This window comes from Procambarus clarkii, chromosome 32 (genome assembly GCF_040958095.1).
Source record: "Procambarus clarkii isolate CNS0578487 chromosome 32, FALCON_Pclarkii_2.0, whole genome shotgun sequence".
In the NCBI taxonomy this organism is placed as follows: domain Eukaryota; kingdom Metazoa; phylum Arthropoda; class Malacostraca; order Decapoda; family Cambaridae; genus Procambarus; species Procambarus clarkii.
In genome coordinates, this window is record NC_091181.1 from 7,053,078 (window position 1) to 7,073,927 (window position 20,850).

A 20,850-nucleotide genomic window follows, 5' to 3' on the forward strand; every position below is an offset into this window, starting at 1 on the left:
TCACCACCAGCAGGGTGAGGTTCACCACCAGCAGGGTGGGGTTCACCCCCAGCAGGGTGAGGTTCACCACCAGCAGGGTGAGGTTCACCACCAGCAGGGTGAGGTTCACCCCCAGCAGGGTGAGGTTCACCACCAGCAGGGTGAGGTTCACCACCAGCAGGGTGAGGTTCACCACCAGCAGGGTGAGGATCACCACCAGCAGGGTGAGGTTCACCACCAGCAGGGTGAGGTTCACCCCCAGCAGGGTGAGGTTCACCACCAGCAGGGTGAGGTTCACCACCAGCAGGGTGGGGTTCACCACCAGCAGGGTGAGGTTCACCACCAGCAGGGTGGGGTTCACCCCCAGCAGGGTGAGGTTCACCACCAGCAGGGTGAGGTTCACCACCAGCAGGGTGGGGTTCACCACCAGCAGGGTGAGGTTCACCACCAGCAGGGTGGGGTTCACCCCCAGCAGGGTGAGGTTCACCCCCAGCAGGGTGAGGTTCACCACCAGCAGGGTGAGGTTCACCCCCAACAGGGTGAGGTTCACCACCAGCAGGGTGAGGTTCACCCCCAGCAGGGTGAGGTTCACCCCCAGCAGGGTGAGGTTCACCACCAGCAGGGTGAGGTTCGCCCCCAACAGGGTGAGGTTCACCACCAGCAGGGTGAGGTTCACCCCCAGCAGGGTGAGGTTCACCCCCAGCAGGGTGAGGTTCACCCCCAGCAGGGTGAGGTTCACCCCCAGCAGGGTGAGGTTCACCCCCAGCAGGGTGAGGTTCACCACCAGCAGGGTGAGGTTCACCACCAGCAGGGTGAGGTTCACCCCCAGCAGGGTGAGGTTCACCCCCAGCAGGGTGAGGTTCACCACCAGCAGGGTGAGGTTCACCACCAGCAGGGTGAGGTTCACCCCCAGCAGGGTGAGGTTCACCACCAGCAGGGTGAGGTTCACCACCAGCAGGGTGAGGTTCACCCCCAGCAGGGTGAGGTTCACCACCAGCAGGGTGAGGTTCACCCCCAGCAGGGTGAGGTTCACCACCAGCAGGGTGAGGTTCACCACCAGCAGGGTGAGGTTCACCCCCAGCAGGGTGAGGTTCACCACAAGGAGGGTGAGGTTCACCCCCAGCAGGGTGAGGTTCACCACCAGCAGGGTGAGGTTCACCACCAGCAGGGTGAGGTTCACCCCCAGCAGGGTGAGGTTCACCACCATCAGGGTGAGGTTCACCCCCAGCAGGGTGAGGTTCACCCCCAGCAGGGTGAGGTTCACCACCAGCAGGGTGAGGTTCACCACCAGCAGGGTGAGGTTCACCCCTAGCAGGGTGAGGTTCACCCCCAGCAGGGTGAGGTTCACCCCCAGCAGGGTGAGGTTCACCAACAGCAGGGTGAGGTTCACCACCAGCAGGGTGAGGTTCACCCTCAGCAGGGTGAGGTTCACCACCAGCAGGGTGAGGTTCACCCCCAGCAAGGTGAGGTTCACCCCCAGCAGGGTGAGGTTCACCACCAGCAGGGTAAGGTTCACCACCAGCAGGGTGAGGTTCACCCCCAGCAGGGTGAGGTTCACCACCAGCAGGGTGAGGTTCACCACCAGCAGGGTGAGGTTCACCACCAGCAGGGTGAGGTTCACCACCAGCAGGGTGAGGTTCACCACCAGCAGGGTGAGGTTCACCACCAGCAGGGTGAGGTTCACCACCAGCAGGGTGAGGTTCACCACCAGCAGGGTGAGGTTCACCCCCAGCAGGGTGAGATTCTCCCCCAGCAGGGTGAGGTTCACCACCAGCAGGGTGAGGTTCACCACCAGCAGGGTGAGGTTCACCCCCAGCAGGGTGAGGTTCACCCCCAGCAGGGTGAGGTTCACCCCCAGCAGGGTGAGGTTCACCCCCAGCAGGGTGAGGTTCACCACCAGCAGGGTGAGGTTCACCCCCAGCTGGGTGAGGTTCACCCCCAGCAGGGTGAGGTTCACCCCCAGCAGGGTGAGGTTCACCACCAGCAGGGTGAGGTTCACCACCAGCAGGGTGAGGTTCACCACCAGCAGGGTGAGGTTCACCACCAGCAGGGTGAGGTTCACCACCAGCAGGGTGAGGTTCACCACCAGCAGGGTGAGGTTCACCACCAGAAGGGTGAGGTTCACCACAAGCAGGGTGAGGTTCACCACCAGCAGGGTGAGGTTCACCACCAGCAGGGTGAGGTTCACCACCAGCAGGGTGAGGTTCAGTAGTAACGACCGGCAATTTTGATTTTTCCCCATGTCGGTACTAGGCCCCTGCCATTTCGCTCAAAGGGATTAAAAAGCCGGTCTGTGAGTCGTGTGTTTTGCGTTAGCCCAATGGTCCTGAAACCTAATGTACAATACCGTCATCTGTAGTCTATTTTAAATCTCCTATCTACTTCCAATCTATGTTAAGTATAGGAATGAATGAAACCCCCCCCTCCCCTCAGCCAATTGCATGTAACAGAGGGAAAACAACACAGAGCATGAACTATCATGTATCTCAACGTTCACCCCTGTGGTCGATGCAATATTTACCCATGTCTTTTCCCTAAATCTAAAACTTATTCAATTTTTACCCCTTGTTTGAGTTCTGTCTCGTGTTGAAACTCTTAATAAGCTATTAATATTCCCCTTTGTCATGTCCATTCACTCACACCTCTATCATATTTTACCTATTTCACCCCTATTTCTTTACCTATTTTTCACCCCTATTTTATTTCTATCATCACCCCTATTTCCTCGCCTTTCTAGAGAATGTAATTTAAGCTTTGTCGATCTTTCTTCAAGGATTGCTTATGGGGCATAGGGTGAATATCAATGAAAATCCAGTATCACCCATTTTGTATGAAACATACTCCTACCCCAGACACGGTGACTTCAACAGGGGATTCAGTAGTAATCCAAATATATAATTTGAGAAAAAAACAGGGGTCACCAATTCTCTGACAGTTTTATTTAATTCCTTTTCACTGCTATTCCTATGTACGTCTCTCAGTCGCCCAAAAACATGCCCCCCAACACCTTACTGTAGTAAAAGGTGTAGTAACACCTACCTTACTGCATTGAGTAAAAGCGGTCTCGCGTGTTTTGAAAGAGACCTTCTGCAGTTACCTTCGTTCTGATATTCTGATCCCTAAGGTGGTTTGATCTACCAATGGATGCATTTGCTTTCAGCCAATGTTGTACATGCGGTTCCTAAGATGGTTACACATTAGTACAATCTCTTAATCTCTCTCTCAATACCTCAACTGTACTGTGTCATCACAGACGATGCTCTGATGCCTTTGCTCGTATTTTTCGTTCATTGCTCAAATTTTTATGTTACTCAATTCATAAACCCTATCAAACCAACCTAACCTAGCCTATTATAAAACACAAACAAATACATTTCTACATTCTACAGACCCATTGTTTGTATTTATGGGGAAACTATTGTTTGTGCATCAACCCAACCACCCTGGACCTAACCTTTGATACTTGGATCTTGGTTCAGTATTGCACCATATTTTTAGCCATGTTTTTTTCACATCAATGCCACCACCCACAACCTAACCTCTATTACCTGGGGGTTAATGGAAAATATGTTAATAATGGGAATTTTCTCTACATCAGTTGAACTTAACCATCCTTAACCTAACCTTAGTCAGAAAGGGTTATGACTCACTAAAACTATACAATTACCATTACTCAATTTTCCTTATCTTAAACCATAACTAGGGGGGGTTTAGACACCCCTTACCTCGAAATTATTCTATATATATTTAAGGTAGGAATATATCTTCATATATTAACCTATCATATCTCTAATTCACCCCTATATTTTTTAGTTACCCAAATACTATAATTTCGAGGTAAGGGGGGGGGGGGGGTCTAAGCCCCCTGGTGATAAGTTAGGATAAGGAAAATTGGGTAAATGGTAATTATATAGTTTTAGTGAGTCATATCCCTTTCTGACTAAGGTTAGGTTAAGGATTATTAAGTTCAACTGATGTAGAGAAAATTCCCATTATAAACATATTTTCCATTAACCCCCAGGTAATAGAGGTTAGGTTGCGGGTGGTGGCATTGATGTGAAAAAAAACATGGCTAAGAATATGATGCAATATTGAACCAATATCCATGTATCAGAGGTTAGGTCCAGGACGGTTGGGTTGATGCACAAACAACACTTTCCTCCCATAAATACGATAAATTTGAAGTTAGATAAAGGAAGGTTAGGTCTAGGATGGTTGAGTTGATGTGTAAAACGTAAACACTTACCCAACAATATATCTGCAATATTGAACATAAATCCAAGTTTAAAAGGCAAAGGGCAGTTGCGTTCGTATTCAAAAACATCATTTTTCTATGAATATGCATACAATGTTCAACATATATCCAAGCAGGTTAGGCACAATGCGGTTTGGTTCTTATCCAAAACTTCACTTTTCTAAGAATATAGATTCAATATTCAACAAAGCTCCAAGAATCCTGCTAGTTAGGCACGATGGAGTCTCACCTGAGCTGCCGTGCAGTGTAGACATGTCGTTTGCCCGCTCCGGCAGTTTTGGGGTAGTGGCCGTTTTCGCCGGCATGGGGTGAGGGTGTCTCTACCCTCCCTGCTGTTCCAGGTGGTGGGGACGTGGCGTGTTTGCGATGGGCAGCCATATTCCAGCTGTCGTGAGGGTAAACTCCATAGGTTTGGAGTTTACTGGCTGTGCAGGTTACCCACTTGTGGACTTGGTCTTGAGTGACATGCTCAGGGTCTCGGTCCAGGACGTATATGGTGTCGAGCTGGTCACTGCTCGCCGTGTCATCATCAAGTTTGTGGGTGAGGCAGTGTACCGTGATTTTCTCCCGAGGTACGAGGGGCGTACTTTACAGCTGCAGGACGGAACCGGGTCTGACCATTTCAGACCGTAGTGGTGCTGTGACATATGTAAGTGTCCATGGCGACCCCATGGAGTTCCCTGAGACTCTCCTCCGGCGTTTCTTCCAGAGGTACGGCTTCGTCATCAGTGTGCGGATGCATTCGCTATCGTCTGGAACGTATTCGGGTGTGAAAACCAACATTCGGACCCTCGGGATGCGACTGAGGTTGGACATTGCGTCATCTGTCCGGCTGTTAGGGTACTACGTGCGGGTGTTTTATGCCCGACAACCCCATACTTGTTTCAGGTGTGGCTTGTTGGGGCATCAGGCTGCCAGATGTTCTGCTGATCCGGTCGCTCCCGTGAATTTGTTCCGTGAAGAGGATTTCCCGCCGCTCCCTCTGGAGGAGGACTCCGGGGGTGAGGAGGTGAGCGTCCCGTTCGCTGCTGACAATCCCCTAGCGTCGCCCGTCGTTCCCCCGGTTGTCGCCGGCCCTCCTCCGGATGTTGCGGAGCCATTGGATGTTACTCTTGCTCCTGTCTCTGGCCCTGCTGCTCCCGTGGGTCTTCCTGGTACTCCCTGTGGGGCGTCGTCATCTGCTTCCTCGTCTTCGGCTGCTGGACCTGGCCCTGCAGCCTCACCTCGGGTCCCCCCTGTGCTGGGTGCTGGGGTGGCTGCGAAGCTTCCTGCTGTGTGTGGTCCAGTTCCCCCTGTGGTAGAGGCTGCTGCCGTTCTGCGTCAGGCGTCAGTTCGTCCGGCTAGTGGTGCCCGTGTTTCTGGGTCCGCCGCCGGCTCTGACGATATCCGGCCGGAGCCAAACTTTCCAGGCGTTCGTCTACTGCCTGGGCCGATGATGAGGACTGCAGTGACTGTGGGTCTTCAGGTGTTGACGGCGTGGATCCCGATGCGTCGTTGTCTCTGCGGGTGGTGGTGGCGGAAGTTCATGTGCCTGCTGGTGCTGATGCCCATGTCTCAGGTGTGTCTTCTGTTGTTTCCCCGCCAGGGTGATCTCCGCAGTGAGGTGCGGTGGCTTCCGCTGTCAGGGATAGTGCTGATGCTGGGGCTGGGCGTGGCCTGGTAGTGACTTTACGGAAGGATGCGTGCCACCCTGGTTCCCTTCGGTTGTCTGGTGGTGTGCATGTGACCGCTGGTGCCCCTGTGGTGGTGCCCACTGCCCAGCCCTTTCCTGTGGGGTTGCGACTTGAGGCTCTGGAGGACGTGGTTGCCGAGTTCCTGCGGTCTGAAGTACCGGAGGACTTTCAAGATGAGCGGTTTCCCGATGTATGGTGTAGGGTGGCCGTTACTTGCCTCTGGTGTGACACTGTCTGGGTTCCCTGTATGCAGGTGTTTGTTGGCGGGGTTCCGGATAACATGGCGCCCCCGGTGGAGGGTCAGACCACTTGGGGGAATTGGCTGATTTGGGAGGCGTTCAATGTGCAGTTCCCCCGGGTCTTGTTCCCGGGCAATTATGTCAGCTGATTCAATGTTACTGTAGAGTTGTGTGCCCCTATGGCTTTTTGTTTGCCCTATTGTCTTTTGTACCCATGCATATCCCTTATTTGTTGCAAGGCTGGTGTTTTGGTGAGGGCGTTTTTATTCCTGTATTTGCTGTTGTATTGTTACTTTGCCATGTGTGTTCTACTTATGCATTGCTATATTGTGTTGTTTTTTGTTTTTGCTTTTATTTTTATTTTTGTTTATATTATTGTTTTTTGTTTAGTTTTGGCTTGTTGTGTGCTGTGAGTTTTTCTTGTATCTATTTTCATGATGTCCTTTATGTTGTCTTTTTGTTCCCAGTCTGTTACGGCCCTCTCGGGACGCAACGGGGTCCTTACTCTGATGTTGTTAGAGGAAGATATAATGTATCCATTCCCAAGCCAGTAGTGGCTATCAAGGGATGAGATCCGTGACGCAAGTAACTTAAAGGGAGTAGGGAAAGAAAGCTAAGAACTTAATATTATAATTATTACCATCACCGTTTAAATATATAAAATAAATGAGTGCACAAGGGGGAGGGGCATTAACACTAGACAAGGGGATTATTCACAAATTAGTCTTCTGCTGAAGACTCTGGTGCAAAACTCTCGGTGCTGATTCCTCGGTGCTTCTTCGTGGCCACATAACGAATTATCCAAAGAAGTTGAGCCTACCCTGGCCACAGGTCAGCCAAAACACAGGTCCACTGGGGGCACCATCGTGGAGGCCGTCAACCACACGTCCAGCTGGTCTGCTGGCAGGTTCTGAGCCACCAAGGCTGGTACGGCTACTCCACGAACGATATAAGGGATACGCCCTAGACAGGAGTCTCGTGTGATATCACAAATCACCCTCCTGTCCTCAATACCCCAGTGGATGATCGTCTCCAACAGTCGGTCCCGGGTAAATCCTCTTACTGCCACTCCACTGGCAGGCTAACACACCACAGTGTTCTTCCGGGGGGACGACTTCACAACAGCTGCAGCAACGTTCAAGGTATGGAGACTGGCTGCCTCGGGTAGACTGACTCAACCTTCAACACAGCGGTCCCAGGTCGACTCTGTAAACAGACACGTCATCAATGACTGGGACACACTAAAACACCTCACTTACGGGCTCGGGCACAAACACCTGACGTATCCAGTCCATAGATGGCGTTGTAGCCTGAGCACCACCTCACCAGAGGTCACTGGCGGCGGTGTAGAGTGCTGAATGGGACTGGAAACTAGCCCTCGTAGCTGGTACACTGCGTCCTCACCAGGTGTCGTCGTCCTCTTGGAGGGGGTTTCGGGAGCTGACCCACAGATGGCGCGGTCATTACGGCTCCGTGCTCGGACACTGGATCCGGGTTCATAACACCTACCCACCAAAAGGAATTTGGTTTGGGTTTCTATAAAAGAAGACAAACCAAATTAGTATGAGGATTTAGATGCGAGATAATGCATCAGCTACCACGTTGTCCACCCCTCTGATGTGTTCAATCTGAAGGGGGTATTGCTGCAGATGGAGACTCCATCTGGTGAGCCTGAGGTTCTTTTGTCTAAACTGAGCCAGGAACTTTAGAGGATTATGGTCGGTCCGTACTAATATAGGATGACCATTGCTTGTCAGATACACCTCAAAGTGCTGGACGGAATTAATCAAGGCCAACGTTTCCTTTTCTATGACCGAGTAATTCAGCTGGCTGGGGGTGAACTTCTTAGAATGATAGGCCACCGGATGTTCCACCCCCTTCTCGTCCGTCTGGGATAAAACGGACCCCAGGCCATAGTCAGAGGCGTCGACCGTCAGGATGAATCTGTCCTCAAAGCTCGGGGACCTGAGGATTGGAGAAGAGATCAGAATTGCTTTGAGACTCTCGAATGCCTTCTGGCAATTCTCATTCCATATTAACTTTACCCCCTTCTTCAACAGATTGGTCAGGGGGGCGGCGATGGAGGAAAAATTAGGGACGAACTTACGATAAAAACCAGCCATACCAAGGAAACGCAAGATGTCCTTCCTGGTAGCTGGCGTAGGATACTGGACTATTGCCTCGATCTTGCTGGCCTCCGGCGCAATCCATCCTCCTCCAACCTTATGACCTAGGAAGATGACAGAGGTTCTGGCAAACTCAGATTTATGCAGGTTGACCACCAATCCTGACTGGAGCATGGCCTTGAAGAAATCCTCTATGTGACGCAGATGATACTGCCAATCTACATCATATATTAATACATCATCGATGTAGACTAAGGTGTTTTCCACGTCACGCAACACAGTACCCATCAGTCTCTGGAAAGTGGAGGCTGCGTTTTTCATCCCGAATGGCATCACCTGACATTCAAACAGCCCGTCGGGAGTCACAAATGCTGATATGGGTTTGGCCTTTTCCGTGAGGGGAACTTGCCAATAGCCTTTGAACAGATCAAATTTCGTCAGGTACCGGGCTCTACCTATGGCATCCAGACATTCCTCTACTCTGGGGAGAGGGTAAGTATCTGCTACTGTGACCTTATTCACCTGGCGATAATCAATACAAAGACGGTATTTCTTACCAGGTTTGGGCACTAGTAGTATTGGGGATGACCATGGGCTCGAGCTCGGGGCTAATAGATGGTGTTTCAGCATATAATCTACCTCTTCTTTCACTACCCGTTTCTTCAGTGGGTTGAGACGGTACGGATGTTGCTTTATAGGTCGGACTCCTTCCTCCAGCTCGACATCATGCCTCAAGACAGATGTTAATCCTGGAACATCGTCGAAGATAGGCTTGTATTGCCGGATCATCTGCAGCAATGATGATTGATGTCCTTCGGCCACGTGTGTCAACTTTGCCTGCAAGTTTAACAGAATGTCTGAGTTAGTCAACACCTCTTCCTCCTTAATGTCGTCATTAGTGGTCACTAAGGTTACGGGGAGTGTATCCCGCCCCTCGTATTTCTTGATCATATTAACATGAACCAGAGTTTCTTTCTTACGGCGGTCTAGAGTACTAAGAAGGTAATTGAGGTTAGTAACCTTCTTTACAACCGGGTAGGGACCTACGAATCTGGCGTTCAAACTTCCAGTTATTGTAGGAGTACATACCAACACCAGATCTCCTACTTGGAACTCCCTTTGCTTGGTCCTCCTATCATACCTGTTCTTGATTGTTCTTTGTGTATTTTCCAGGTTCCTTGTAGCCATTGTTACGATCTCAGCCTACAGGAGAAACGAGTCTCCCTCCTTGAGAGTTATTCAGCAAGCCTGACCTAACTAGAAGGTCTAGCAAATATTGAGGTGATAACCCATATGAAAAATGGCTGGTTGGATATGTAAAACAATTTAAGATTATGGGCAGTAAGTAAGGAAATAGATAAATGACTGGCTAGGAGATGTGGACATTTTGCTGGAGGCGTGAGGCTCGCTTCCGGAGGACCTTGACCTCACTTGAGTGCCAGACATCGCAGGGGGAAGCCGCGCTCCGTTTGAGCTCCCGTCAGAAGGGAACCCCTAGTGATATATCTCGAAGAGAAGAGAAGTGTGCGGACGTACCAGCTGTGGAATCGAGCTGGGAACGTTGTGGTCTCAAGTCCTGGTCGACGAGCAGATATTAAATCGCCCAGAAGCATTATTGTGGGCCGTGGGAGCGCCCTGACCAGACGCCGTCAGAGGGCAAGCGCCCTCGACCAATTAATCTGTGGTAAGCACGATAAACGCCAGTTCATAGTGATTGCTTATATTTGGTCGTGTGCCCAGCGACAGTAGCGATGTTTATTTATAAGTTAGACATGTTTTAATAAGGCAGAAGGCCTGAAATAAGAGAGTGGAGAGGGAGGAACACGGAGCGACGTGCGCCCCCTCTGAGCGCTGGCGGACGACTGAGGGAGCCTGGCTCCGGATGTAGGAAGACCCTCCCAGCGAGTGAGGACCGCCACCAGGCGAGGTGGAGTATGGACCCGCCCAAAACGGGGGAGTCCACTCTCACTGTATGTAGAGAACAGATAGAGGTTTGAGGCAAACATATTGTGTGAATATTTTTTGTTTATGTGTTAAAGGGGAACATTTTATTGGAGTGTCGATGGGTTGCAGGTTTGTTCTTTGGGGAAGAAGTTGCTGAGAACTTCGAAGCCAGCAGATGAAGTAGCTGATGAGACTCCAAGGTAGTGGAGCAGAGGACCTCGAGCTGGAGGAGAAGCAGCAGTGAAGAGGAGTGTCACGTGCTTCTGTAGAGGTGGAGAAGCACCATAGTTGCTCGAGGAAACTTCATGGTGTAGCAGCCAAGAGAGCTGTGGAAGACCCTAGCAGAAGGGTGAAGCACCGTAGTTGCTCAAGGAAACTTCATGATAGCAGCCTGGAGGAGCTGCAGAGGATCCTGGTAGTGAAGCCCGGAAGAGCCTAAGGATATTAGGGTTGTGAACTTCCAGAGGTGGAAGGGGAAGTTCTGGTGGATTACTTATAGGGAGTTGATAGTGTTTGGTTGTCATTAGCGTGCAAGACGCAGTGAGAGGTGAGTGAATGTTTGCATTCTTATGTCAAGGAGTGATTTATTCTGAAGCTTAGAGTTGCAGTCGTAGGCTTGATTACCTACAGATATATGTGCTCGAGGACTGACAGTGATCGATTAATCATTGTTGTGTATCAATGAACATTTATACTGATATATGTTATTGCATTCAAATGCTGGTTTTCTATATATACATTATCTTGCTGATAGTGCAACAGTGTATGTAGGCTTGACCAACTTGAGGAGGTTAATAGTATCAGGTGGTGAACCAGGAGATAGGATACCACTTGATAAACTGATAATAGAGTTCTGAAGGTGTTGGAGTGCAACCTGATTGTGATATTATAGAGTATAGGATTCATTATTATTATATGTGTGTATGTATCGTGTAGGTGCTTTGTCCAGTAAATGTGTCACAATTTGCTGGTGTTTGCCCTTGTCCTAGTGAGGCTTCCCAGGAAGTAGTGAAGAAGGAGAGAGAAAGAGAAAGAACCAAGAACCACTGCTGTGGACAGGGTAAGAGGTAATTCTAGTAAGTCATAGGGGATTGAGGAGATCATATCTCATAAGGAGAGAGTGGGGAGTCACAGCGGCTCGAGTGGGTGTGTGCACGTGACAACGAGGCTAAGTGTTGGAGCCGCATCCCCTAAACGTGTGACGCTGAGCCCCTCTCCAAGAGCCAGAAGCGCCAAGGGTGATCTCCTAGTATAAGCACTCTGCCGAGTTGTGGGTTGGGTTGTCCATAGAGAAGGATCGACGCCGACAACACCAACCAACCCACAGTACTATAATACCATCTCCCAGGCTGAGAACAGCCGTCCTTTATTTGTAGACAACCAGTCCACAATATCCTCGTTGGTTTCCGCGTCCAGCCAATGGTCTCGTGCCACCTCTAAGGGACCTTTTACTGAGTGACCAAAGATCATCTCGAATGGGGAGATTCCTAGGGATTCATTGGGCACTGATCTTACCGCAAATAGGAGGTAGGGCAGTTCTTCAACCCACTTACTCTGCCTGTCGTAGCAAAACTTCCGAAGCATGCCCTTCAACGTCTGGTGAAAACGTTCCACAGCTCCCTGAGACTCGGGATGGTAGGCACTAGAGGTTACCTGTCGGATTCCCAGGTCGGCGATCTGTTGGCGAAACAAATGGGACATGAAGTTAGATCCCTGGTCCGTCTGAATGGTCTTGGGAAGACCGTATCGTGAGATGAACCAGAGCAGTTGTTTCACCAAAACCCTAGCTGTGATGGTCTTAAGGGGGATCGCTTCTGGGTACCTACTAACCCGATCTAGTATTGTTAGCAAATACTGTACCCCTGAGGTAGCAGGTGGAAGAGGGCCTACTATATCCAAGATGAGGTGTTCGAAGGGCTCACCTATTGATGGAATGGGGTATAAAGGGGCTTTGGGGACAGGCTGGTTTGCTTTCCCGGCCACCTGGCAGGCGTGGCAGTTCTTGCAGAAACGACGTACGTCCTCCTTCATATGCGGCCAGTAGAAACCCTTGGCTAGGCGTTGGAAAGTCTTAGAGATCCCACCATGTCCAGCAAATCTATTAGCATGGGCTGTTTCTAACAGCTTAGATCTGAACACGGCTGGGACGACTATCTGATCACCTACCGCACTTGACTGGGGGTATTTCGGAGGATGCCGGCGACACAGTACACCACTTGACCACACATATAGATCCCCTCCTTTCGCAGGAGAGTCTACGGTGTCGGCCAACTTCCGTACCTGAGGGTCCTTCTTCTGTTCCTCTATCAGATGGGCTCGAGTCCAGCGTTCAGGAACCGGCATCTGGACGGGCGGGACTGGTGTATGGCTACTTGTAACCTGTGGGATAGGAGGAGAGTCAAACAAAGTGTTTAGATCTAGTGGTGCATGGAGGTGCGCCTGAGACCTGGTTTGCACTGCTGCGATGGGACTGGTCTCTTCACGTCCTGGGTTATCCACTACCAGGGGACAGTTGGGTAATAATCCTAGGGCTAAGTCATTGGCTAATATTACGTCAATCCCCTCTATGGGAAGACTATCCACCACGGCCAACCGACACTCACCTTTGAAGTTCTGAGAGTCTAGATGCACTTGTACCAATGGGGCAACGTACAAGGTGGAAGGGAATCCACCCAGGATTACCTTCTGCATCTCATCAGCCGATATACCTTCGGGTAATGATGTTGCCAGAATCAGAGACTGGGCCGCTCCACTGTCTCTAAGTATTACCACAGGCGTACTTGAAAGGCCACTGGCTACATATCCTTGGGAGGTATATGGGGCGAACAATCCTTTCCTCTTCTCTAGGGTGGATGTCGGTGGTACTATACTGTTCATCAGCATGACTTCCCTGCGGGGATTATTACCTGAACTGCTACGACACTTCGCAGCAATATGTCCTCTCTTGCCGCAGGTCCAACACAATACATCCCTCTTCGGACTAATCCTCCGAGGACTATCCGAGGTTGACTTGGCGACACTACGAGGGGCAGTTCTATCTTCCGGTTTATGTTTGGCTGGATATCTTGAATAGGTCTTTGGGACGTACCTAGCAGATGGCCTATGAGTCAGGATGTATTCCTCAGCCATTGTGGCTGCTGCACTCAAGGTCTCTACCTGCTGTTCCTCTAGGTACGTCTTCAGGTCTCCAGACAAACAATCCTTGAAGTCCTCCAGCAGAATCAACTGCTCGAGGTCTTCCCTGGTCTCCACCTTCCGAGAGGCACACCATTCCTGGAAAAGTCGCTCCTTGATCGTGGCGAATTCGGTGAACGTGTGCTCTGAGGTCTTCTTCAGGTTTCTGAACTTTTGCCTGTAAGCCTTAGGTACCAATTGGTACGCCATGAGCACAACCTTCTTCACCTTGTCGTAATCGCCGGAGTCGTCAAGGGATAACGTGGAGTAAGCGATTTGGGCCTTCCCAGTCAAGACTGACTGTATCATGATGGCCCAATTCTCCCTTGGCCACTCCAAAGAGGCAGCGACTTTCTCGAAGGCTGCAAAGAACTTTGACACTTCCTTCTCATGGAATTTGGGGACCATTTTGATGTTTCTTACCGGATCGAAGCTACTGGTGTCCGTTGCTTGCCTCCGACCACCGCCTAATCGCAAAACTTCTAGTTCATGTTGTCTCTCTCTTTCCTCTCTGTCTCGTCGTTCTTGTCTGTCTCGTTCTTCTCTTTCTCGCTCTCGCTCTTCTCTCTCTCTTTCTCGTTCTTCTCTCTCTCGCTTCTCTTCTCTTTCTCGTTCTTCTCTCTCTCGCTTCTCTTCTCTTTCTCGTTCTTCTCTTTCTCGCTTCTCTTCTCTTTCTCGTTCTTCTCTTTCTAATTCTAAACGCCTCATCGCCAATTCTTTTTCTTTCATCTCCATTTCTTTATCTTTTAATTCTCGTTCTATTTCTAACTTCTTCCATTCAATTTCTCGATTAATTTCTAGGGCACGCATCTTGACTGTTAGGAAGCTGATATTAAGCTCACCTGCATCACTGTCAACGTCACTGCCCTCATCTTCCTTTTCCGTGGAAGCTATGTCTGCACTTTCCTTTGTACTAGGAGTCTCGCCTTCCTGTTTCTCTTCTGCCTTCAGGTGCCGGTGAACCTTGGACAAGATCTCCACACGGGAATCACTGGCACGGATCTTGATCTCCAGGTAGGCGCTCACTAGTACAAGCTCTGGTTTGCTCAGATATTTTAATCTGGCAAGACAATCCTCTCTGTTCAGAAAAGAATGAACCTCGTCCAGATCATCGATGGTAGCTTTTTCTGCCATTGTCACAGATGGAACACTTAGCACTTAACACACTGCTTACACGTTAGGACTTAACGCACCGAGCACTGTTCTACGCCAATATTACACTTTATCGCACCAAACACTGCACTTGCCAATATTGCACGTAATCACTGAGCACCGCACTAGTCAATATTGCACTGAATCCAAGCGAACACTTCGCTCTACAATATTGCACTGAATCACTGAGCACCGCACTAGTCAATATTGCACTTAATCGCTTAATCACAGCGAGCACCGCACTGCACAATATCGCACTTAGTCACTGAGCACCGCACAGGACGTATAACGTCACAATCGTCACACACAGGGGGAATTATTTACAGGGATTACGCCACTTCACCACCCCTGTCAAACATACTTAACAAGGGGACGGATCCCGCTGGGGATGCCAATTATGTTACGGCCCTCTCGGGACGCAACGGGGTCCTTACTCTGATGTTGTTAGAGGAAGATATAATGTATCCGTTCCCAAGCCAGTAGTGGCTATCAAGGGATGAGATCCGTGACGCAAGTAACTTAAAGGGAGTAGGGAAAGAAAGCTAAAAACTTAATATTATAATTATTACCATCACCGTTTAAATATATAAAATAAATGAGTGCACAAGGGGGAGGGGCATTAACACTAGACAAGGGGATTATTCACAAATTAGTCTTCTGCTGAAGACTCTGGTGCAAAACTCTCGGTGCTGATTCCTCGGTGCTTCTTCGTGGCCACATAACGAATTATCCAAAGAAGTTGAGCCTACCCTGGCCACAGGTCAGCCAAAACACAGGTCCACTGGGGGCACCGTCGTGGAGGCCGTCAACCACACGTCCAGCTGGTCTGCTGGCAGGTTCTGAGCCACCAAGGCTGGTACGGCCACTCCACGAACGATATAAGGGATACGCCCTAGACAGGAGTCTCGTGTGATATCACAAATCACCCTCCTGTCCTCAATACCCCAGTGGATGATCGTCTCCAACAGTCGGTCCCGGGTAAATCCTCTTACTGCCACTCCACTGGCAGGCTAACACACCACAGTGTTCTTCCTGGGGGACGACTTCACAACAGCTGCAGCAACGTTCAAGGTATGGAGACTGGCTGCCTCGGGTAGACTGACTCAACCTTCAACACAGCGGTCCCAGGTCGACTCTGTAAACAGACACGTCATCAATGACTGGGACACACTAAAACACCTCACTTACGGGCTCGGGCACAAACACCTGACGTATCCAGTCCATAGATGGCGTTGTAGCCTGAGCACCACCTCACCAGAGGTCACTGGCGGCGGTGTAGAGTGCTGAACGGGACTGGAAACTAGCCCTCGTAGCTGGTACACGGCGTCCTCACCAGGTGTCGTCGTCCTCTTGGAGGGGGTTTCGGGAGCTGACCCACAGATGGCGCGGTCATTACGGCTCCGTGCTCGGACACTGGATCCGGGTTCGTAACACAGTCCTTCAGGCCGGTGCTTGTTTCTTTGTTGTATATGTTACTATGTTTCTTTTCTTGATTGCATGGAGTGCTACTTTGTTATTATTGTATATTTTGGGCCTCTTCCTTTATTTGTTGTGAGGTGGTTGGTGTGGTGTGAGTGTTTTTATTCATGTCTTGTTTCTGTGATGTACATTGGCACTGGTGTTTTCTACTTGTATTACATGTTGTACTTGTTTGTTATTTATCTTTTGTTTCGTTGTATATTGGGATTTTCTTGTTATATTTTATATTGTTACTCTTGATGTTTGATTTGTTTTGTGATGTTTTGTTTTGTACTGTTACTGTGCTTGTTTGTTTGACTTTGTTTTGTTTTTTGTGTCTTGGTGTATGCTAAATTTCTCGTGCATTTACCGTGTTTGTCATTTGTTGCACTGTGCTGTCGGCCCTTCTGGCCGGTGGTTTCTTGTTTTGTTTTGTTATGTTTTCTACGTTCTTGTCTTGTTTTTATTGTATTTAATTTGCATGCTATGCATGTAAAAATAAAAAAAAATAAAAAAAAAAGTTAGGCACAGTCATTTAGGTTTATATACGAAATTAACACTTTATTGAGTATATATTGTATCAGAGGTTAGGTCCAAGGTTGTGGTAATATGAGAAAAATACCTAGTAACAACACACTTCTAATAATAATATATTAGCAATTAGCTGTAATCCAGGATGGAATGGATGTTAGAAGTAGACATTATCAGCTCTGACAGTTAACTACTGCTCTGGATGTGATACCCAATGTTGTGTTAGTATAGGTTAGGTTAGGTTTGGTTTGGTAGAATTGATAACAGAAACACATCTGGAAATTGGAAATAGCCAGACGGACACAGCCCTAGCTCTTTGAAATGGTGTTGGGAATGGGGGATTTAGTGCCAAGACTGGATGTTGGATATTGGAAGTTTAGATGGAATAGGTGAAACTTGGATAAAATGGGCTTTGGCTGCGCTATGATACAAAACATTTTGGGTAAATTTGATAGAAATTGTCTTAAATTAGGTTTGAATTTAGGTGGGACAGCATAAATTTCGCCAACTTTTATTCAAATCTACCCTTGGATATGCAGGGGTCTGGTTAGGTAGGGTTGTGTAGGGTAGGTTGGAATAGGTGAAAATGCGGGTAAAAATAGACATTGGCTGTGCTATGTTACAAAACATAGGGTATATTTGGTGGAAATGGAATTGAATTAGGTTGAATTTAGGTGAGAATAGCTTAAATTTTGCCAACTTTAATCAAATCTAGCTTTGGATATGTTAGGTGAGGTTGTATATGTAGGATATATAATATCTGAGGGGTAATGATCTAGCATGTTCATAAAATAGTGTAAATTTACATATTTGGGGGTTCGAGCTGTAGATAACTTATGTAATGTATGGACAGAAGTGACGTAGGCTTGTATGTGTAGATATGGGATGCTTATATTTAGTTAGTTTAGCTTTTGCTAGGTTGAATTTAGTTAAATTTGTCTAGTATTAGTTTAATTTTTGATAGATTTAGATGAATTTAGGTTCTAATTGGTTGCATTTTTATAGGATATAGTACATTTGCTTAAATTTATCATAGAAATTACTGACTTCGCCTAACCCCCACCTGTCCCTAACATAACTAAGGCTAGAACCAATAAGTTTGTTGGATGGTTTGCCCAAATAAATATGGGTGACATGCTTGAAGAAGATGTAACAAGGGGGTATTAATAAGGCATTAAAAACAATGGACGTATGTTAGCCTATCAGTAATAATTTTGAAACATTAATGTCAAATGTATGTGTTTTTATACTGAGCTCATAGGATGTTAGACGTATCATTCATTCATGTGAAATTCTGACTTTTTGTGGGGTGAAACTTGGATTGTGAAACTTTGGGAGGTAAAACTTGAAACTGGTCAAACTCAGCATATTATAAATAATGTCCTAAACATACCTAGAAAAATATCAAGCAAATTGTGTATGGTTTTGCCTAGTTGGTTATGATTGTATTTGTATAAATAGCATAATTACTATACTTGTGCAAGTTGTGTAATAATTTGTGCAGGTTATGTATTTTGCATACATTGTATGATGACGCAATTATATATTGATTATATTCCCACAAATTGTGTATTGTTTGTACAAGTTGTGTATTATTTATAAATGTTTTTGTATGTGTATTTGTGGAATTGAGCAGCTGTGTTCATATTTGGGCTAGTGGCGTATTGATTATATATTTTTTTAAAGTTGTTTATTAATTGTGTGTATGTCGTAACTGTATTTCTGCAGGTTGTGTATTTACATATTTGGGCTAGTTATGTATTGTATGTATTATACTGGATATGTATTTGTGCAAGTTGTGTAATAATAATTATGAAAGATGTGTAATAATTGTGAATGTTGTGTAATTGTATATGGACGAATTGTTTATTGATGTATTGATTCGTGTATTGATTTTCATTGTACAAGTTGTGTAATTATATAGTAAGTTTGATTGTATTAATTCTGCAAAGATTGTGCAATTATTGCCCATGTTTTACAATTGTTTTGTGTGAATAGTGTATTTATGCAAGTTGTGTTTTAAATATGCTGAAGTGGAACTGATGCAACTGTGCAACTGTATTTTTGTGTGCAAATTGTGTATTTGTGTAAGTTCTGTATATGTAATCTGAAAAACAGATCTTCATGTGCAAGTGTGAATGTGTATTTTGATTTATGAGACAATGTGTGGGTATTTTGTCAAAATTGTTTGTGAAACTATGTAATTTTAGTGAAAGCTTATTTTTGATTGCCTAAATGTATAAGCAATTTGCTATATTTGTGCAAATATCATACGCTGTGCAAATGTTATACTGTGAGTGTACATGCAATATATGTGTGTGAATGTTTTTTTGTGTGCAACTGACATATTTCATATGTAAATGATATATTTTGTCTATGTGTTATAATATATGGTGGGGCTTGCTATGGGGAAACTGGTACTATTAAGGGGTAAGGGTAGTTAGAAGACAGAGTTATCAAATATGGGAGAGCTAAAAGGCCCGGCCCCCAAAAATAAAATATCCACAGTAATAATAACTTGCTACTAGACCATGTCAGTCTAAGGGTTGATCAATGCACTCCCACACAGGAAGAAGGGATACTCTGTTCTAATTTACTTATTTATTAACCCCTTAACAACCCCCCATATACACTCACACCAATAACAATAATAATAATAACTTTACCACCCTATCTTACGTTAAAAGCCTTGGTCCACATAGGCAGGATACAAGGTTTACACTGAGAACAAGCTAGGGTAAAGTACTACTGGATAAGCACTGAAGCTGCATACAGCTTAGGGTAGTGAGACCACGTGGTACCCTAATACAAAACACAACACTTAGGGGTACCCAAAACACTGGCAAATACTCCCCCCAAGTCTAACCAATCGTTATTACCAGAGTAGGCACACTTAAAACACCATACTTAACTTAATGGTACAGGAACTTAAGGTAAGGGAAATAAGTAAGAGGAGAAGGGAGGAGAGTAGGGGTGCAGCCACAGAGTAGGTCTCATCCCCACGAACGCCAGCCAGAAGAAGAACGAGTCTCAGTCTCTCTCCCGCCCAGCTGGCTCGCTGCCAGCAGACTGCTCAACTAATCGTACCGCAGCCCTATACCAAGTTTACTCAGGTTTACTTTACAAATGATTAAAAAGTATTAGTAAACATAGTTGGTGCCTATGTTATTATTTAATAATCAACCCCAAGCTCAGTCTTTAAATGCTCTTTGAGAAACAAATCATAGTCTTACGTCTGGCAAGGAAGATACAAACAATTTCAGCTCGTGATGCGTTCAACTATATTATAGGAAAGTTTAATAACTCAATTTTGACCTCTGGTTTCCACTGAAGAACCCAGGGTCGTAACACTATGCATGACATATTTTGTGTGTGAATAGCATATTTTGTGTGTAAATACTATATTTTGTTCATAAATTGTATATTTGGCGTGTAAATGCTGTATTTTCTATGTAAATGGAATATTTGTGTGGAAGTGCTTTGTGCGTAAATGCTATATTGAGTGTATATGTGTATGTGTTTTATACTGTGTGTTTTTTATTATGTGTGTTTCAGTATAAGTAAAAGTGTTGCATTTTGTGTTAATGATGTTAAATTATTATATTTTAGTGCGCCTTATCACAACCTTAGCTTTTTATCAGTAATATATTTATTTAAATGGGACACATACACCCTGGTATATCCATATGAATAGTATGAAGGTGGGTATTAACTCATGTAATTAAAGTATTGGATATGTTTGAATATAATAGCGTATTTAATTAATAATATTTGGACTGGCTTGAATAATATGGTCATCTTGCTGATTGGCATGCATTAATATAAATTAACAGTAAAAATAATTAAGATTACTTGATGTGAATGAGCTGTGGGGTTACTGAAATCTTGTTCTAAATACATTTTAGGGATTCATATGGCATAAATTACATCTGATTAATGGGACAATGGTAGCATAACCAGGCTATTCTCTATGAATGTATGGGTTGTGGAGTATGTGTAGGTATGTATGCTTGTATTGGCGACTGTTGGTTTAGAAACAAGTTAGCTGATTTGTGTAGCAAGATTGGGATTTTCGAGGTCTAGGAATGATTAACCTATGAATATAGTGGCTAGCATCCAGCTGTGTTGCAAGATGGTTGAATTGCGGTTCGACTTTTGGGCAGCTATTTGATGGATGTGATGACACCTGAGCACACGTACTAGGGCAGCTGTCCTGCCAGACGCACGAGTCTGCTTAAATTGCTGTTCAACTTGGCTTGCTATTATAGTTTTGAACTTTTCACTGAATAATGATTACCGTTGTGGATGACTAAAATGTT

The 20,850-nt window shown here is 46.6% G+C and overlaps 1 protein-coding gene across 1 annotated transcript; it reads right to left on the reverse strand.

The window, feature by feature from the left end:
- Nucleotides 1-11,545: 11,545 nt before the first annotated feature.
- LOC138370393 (uncharacterized) lies at nucleotides 11,546-13,345 on the reverse strand. The gene has a single exon (XM_069334748.1). The coding sequence runs from the start codon at nucleotides 13,343-13,345 to the stop codon at nucleotides 11,546-11,548; it is 1,800 nt and encodes a 599-aa protein (XP_069190849.1).
- Between the last annotated feature and the right edge of the window lie 7,505 nt (nucleotides 13,346-20,850).

What these genes read in the sequence shown, in the direction of transcription:
- LOC138370393 (XM_069334748.1), bottom strand. Translation starts at nt 13,345, where the DNA reads ATGGCTGAGGAATACATCCTGACTCATAGGCCATCTGCTAGGTACGTC.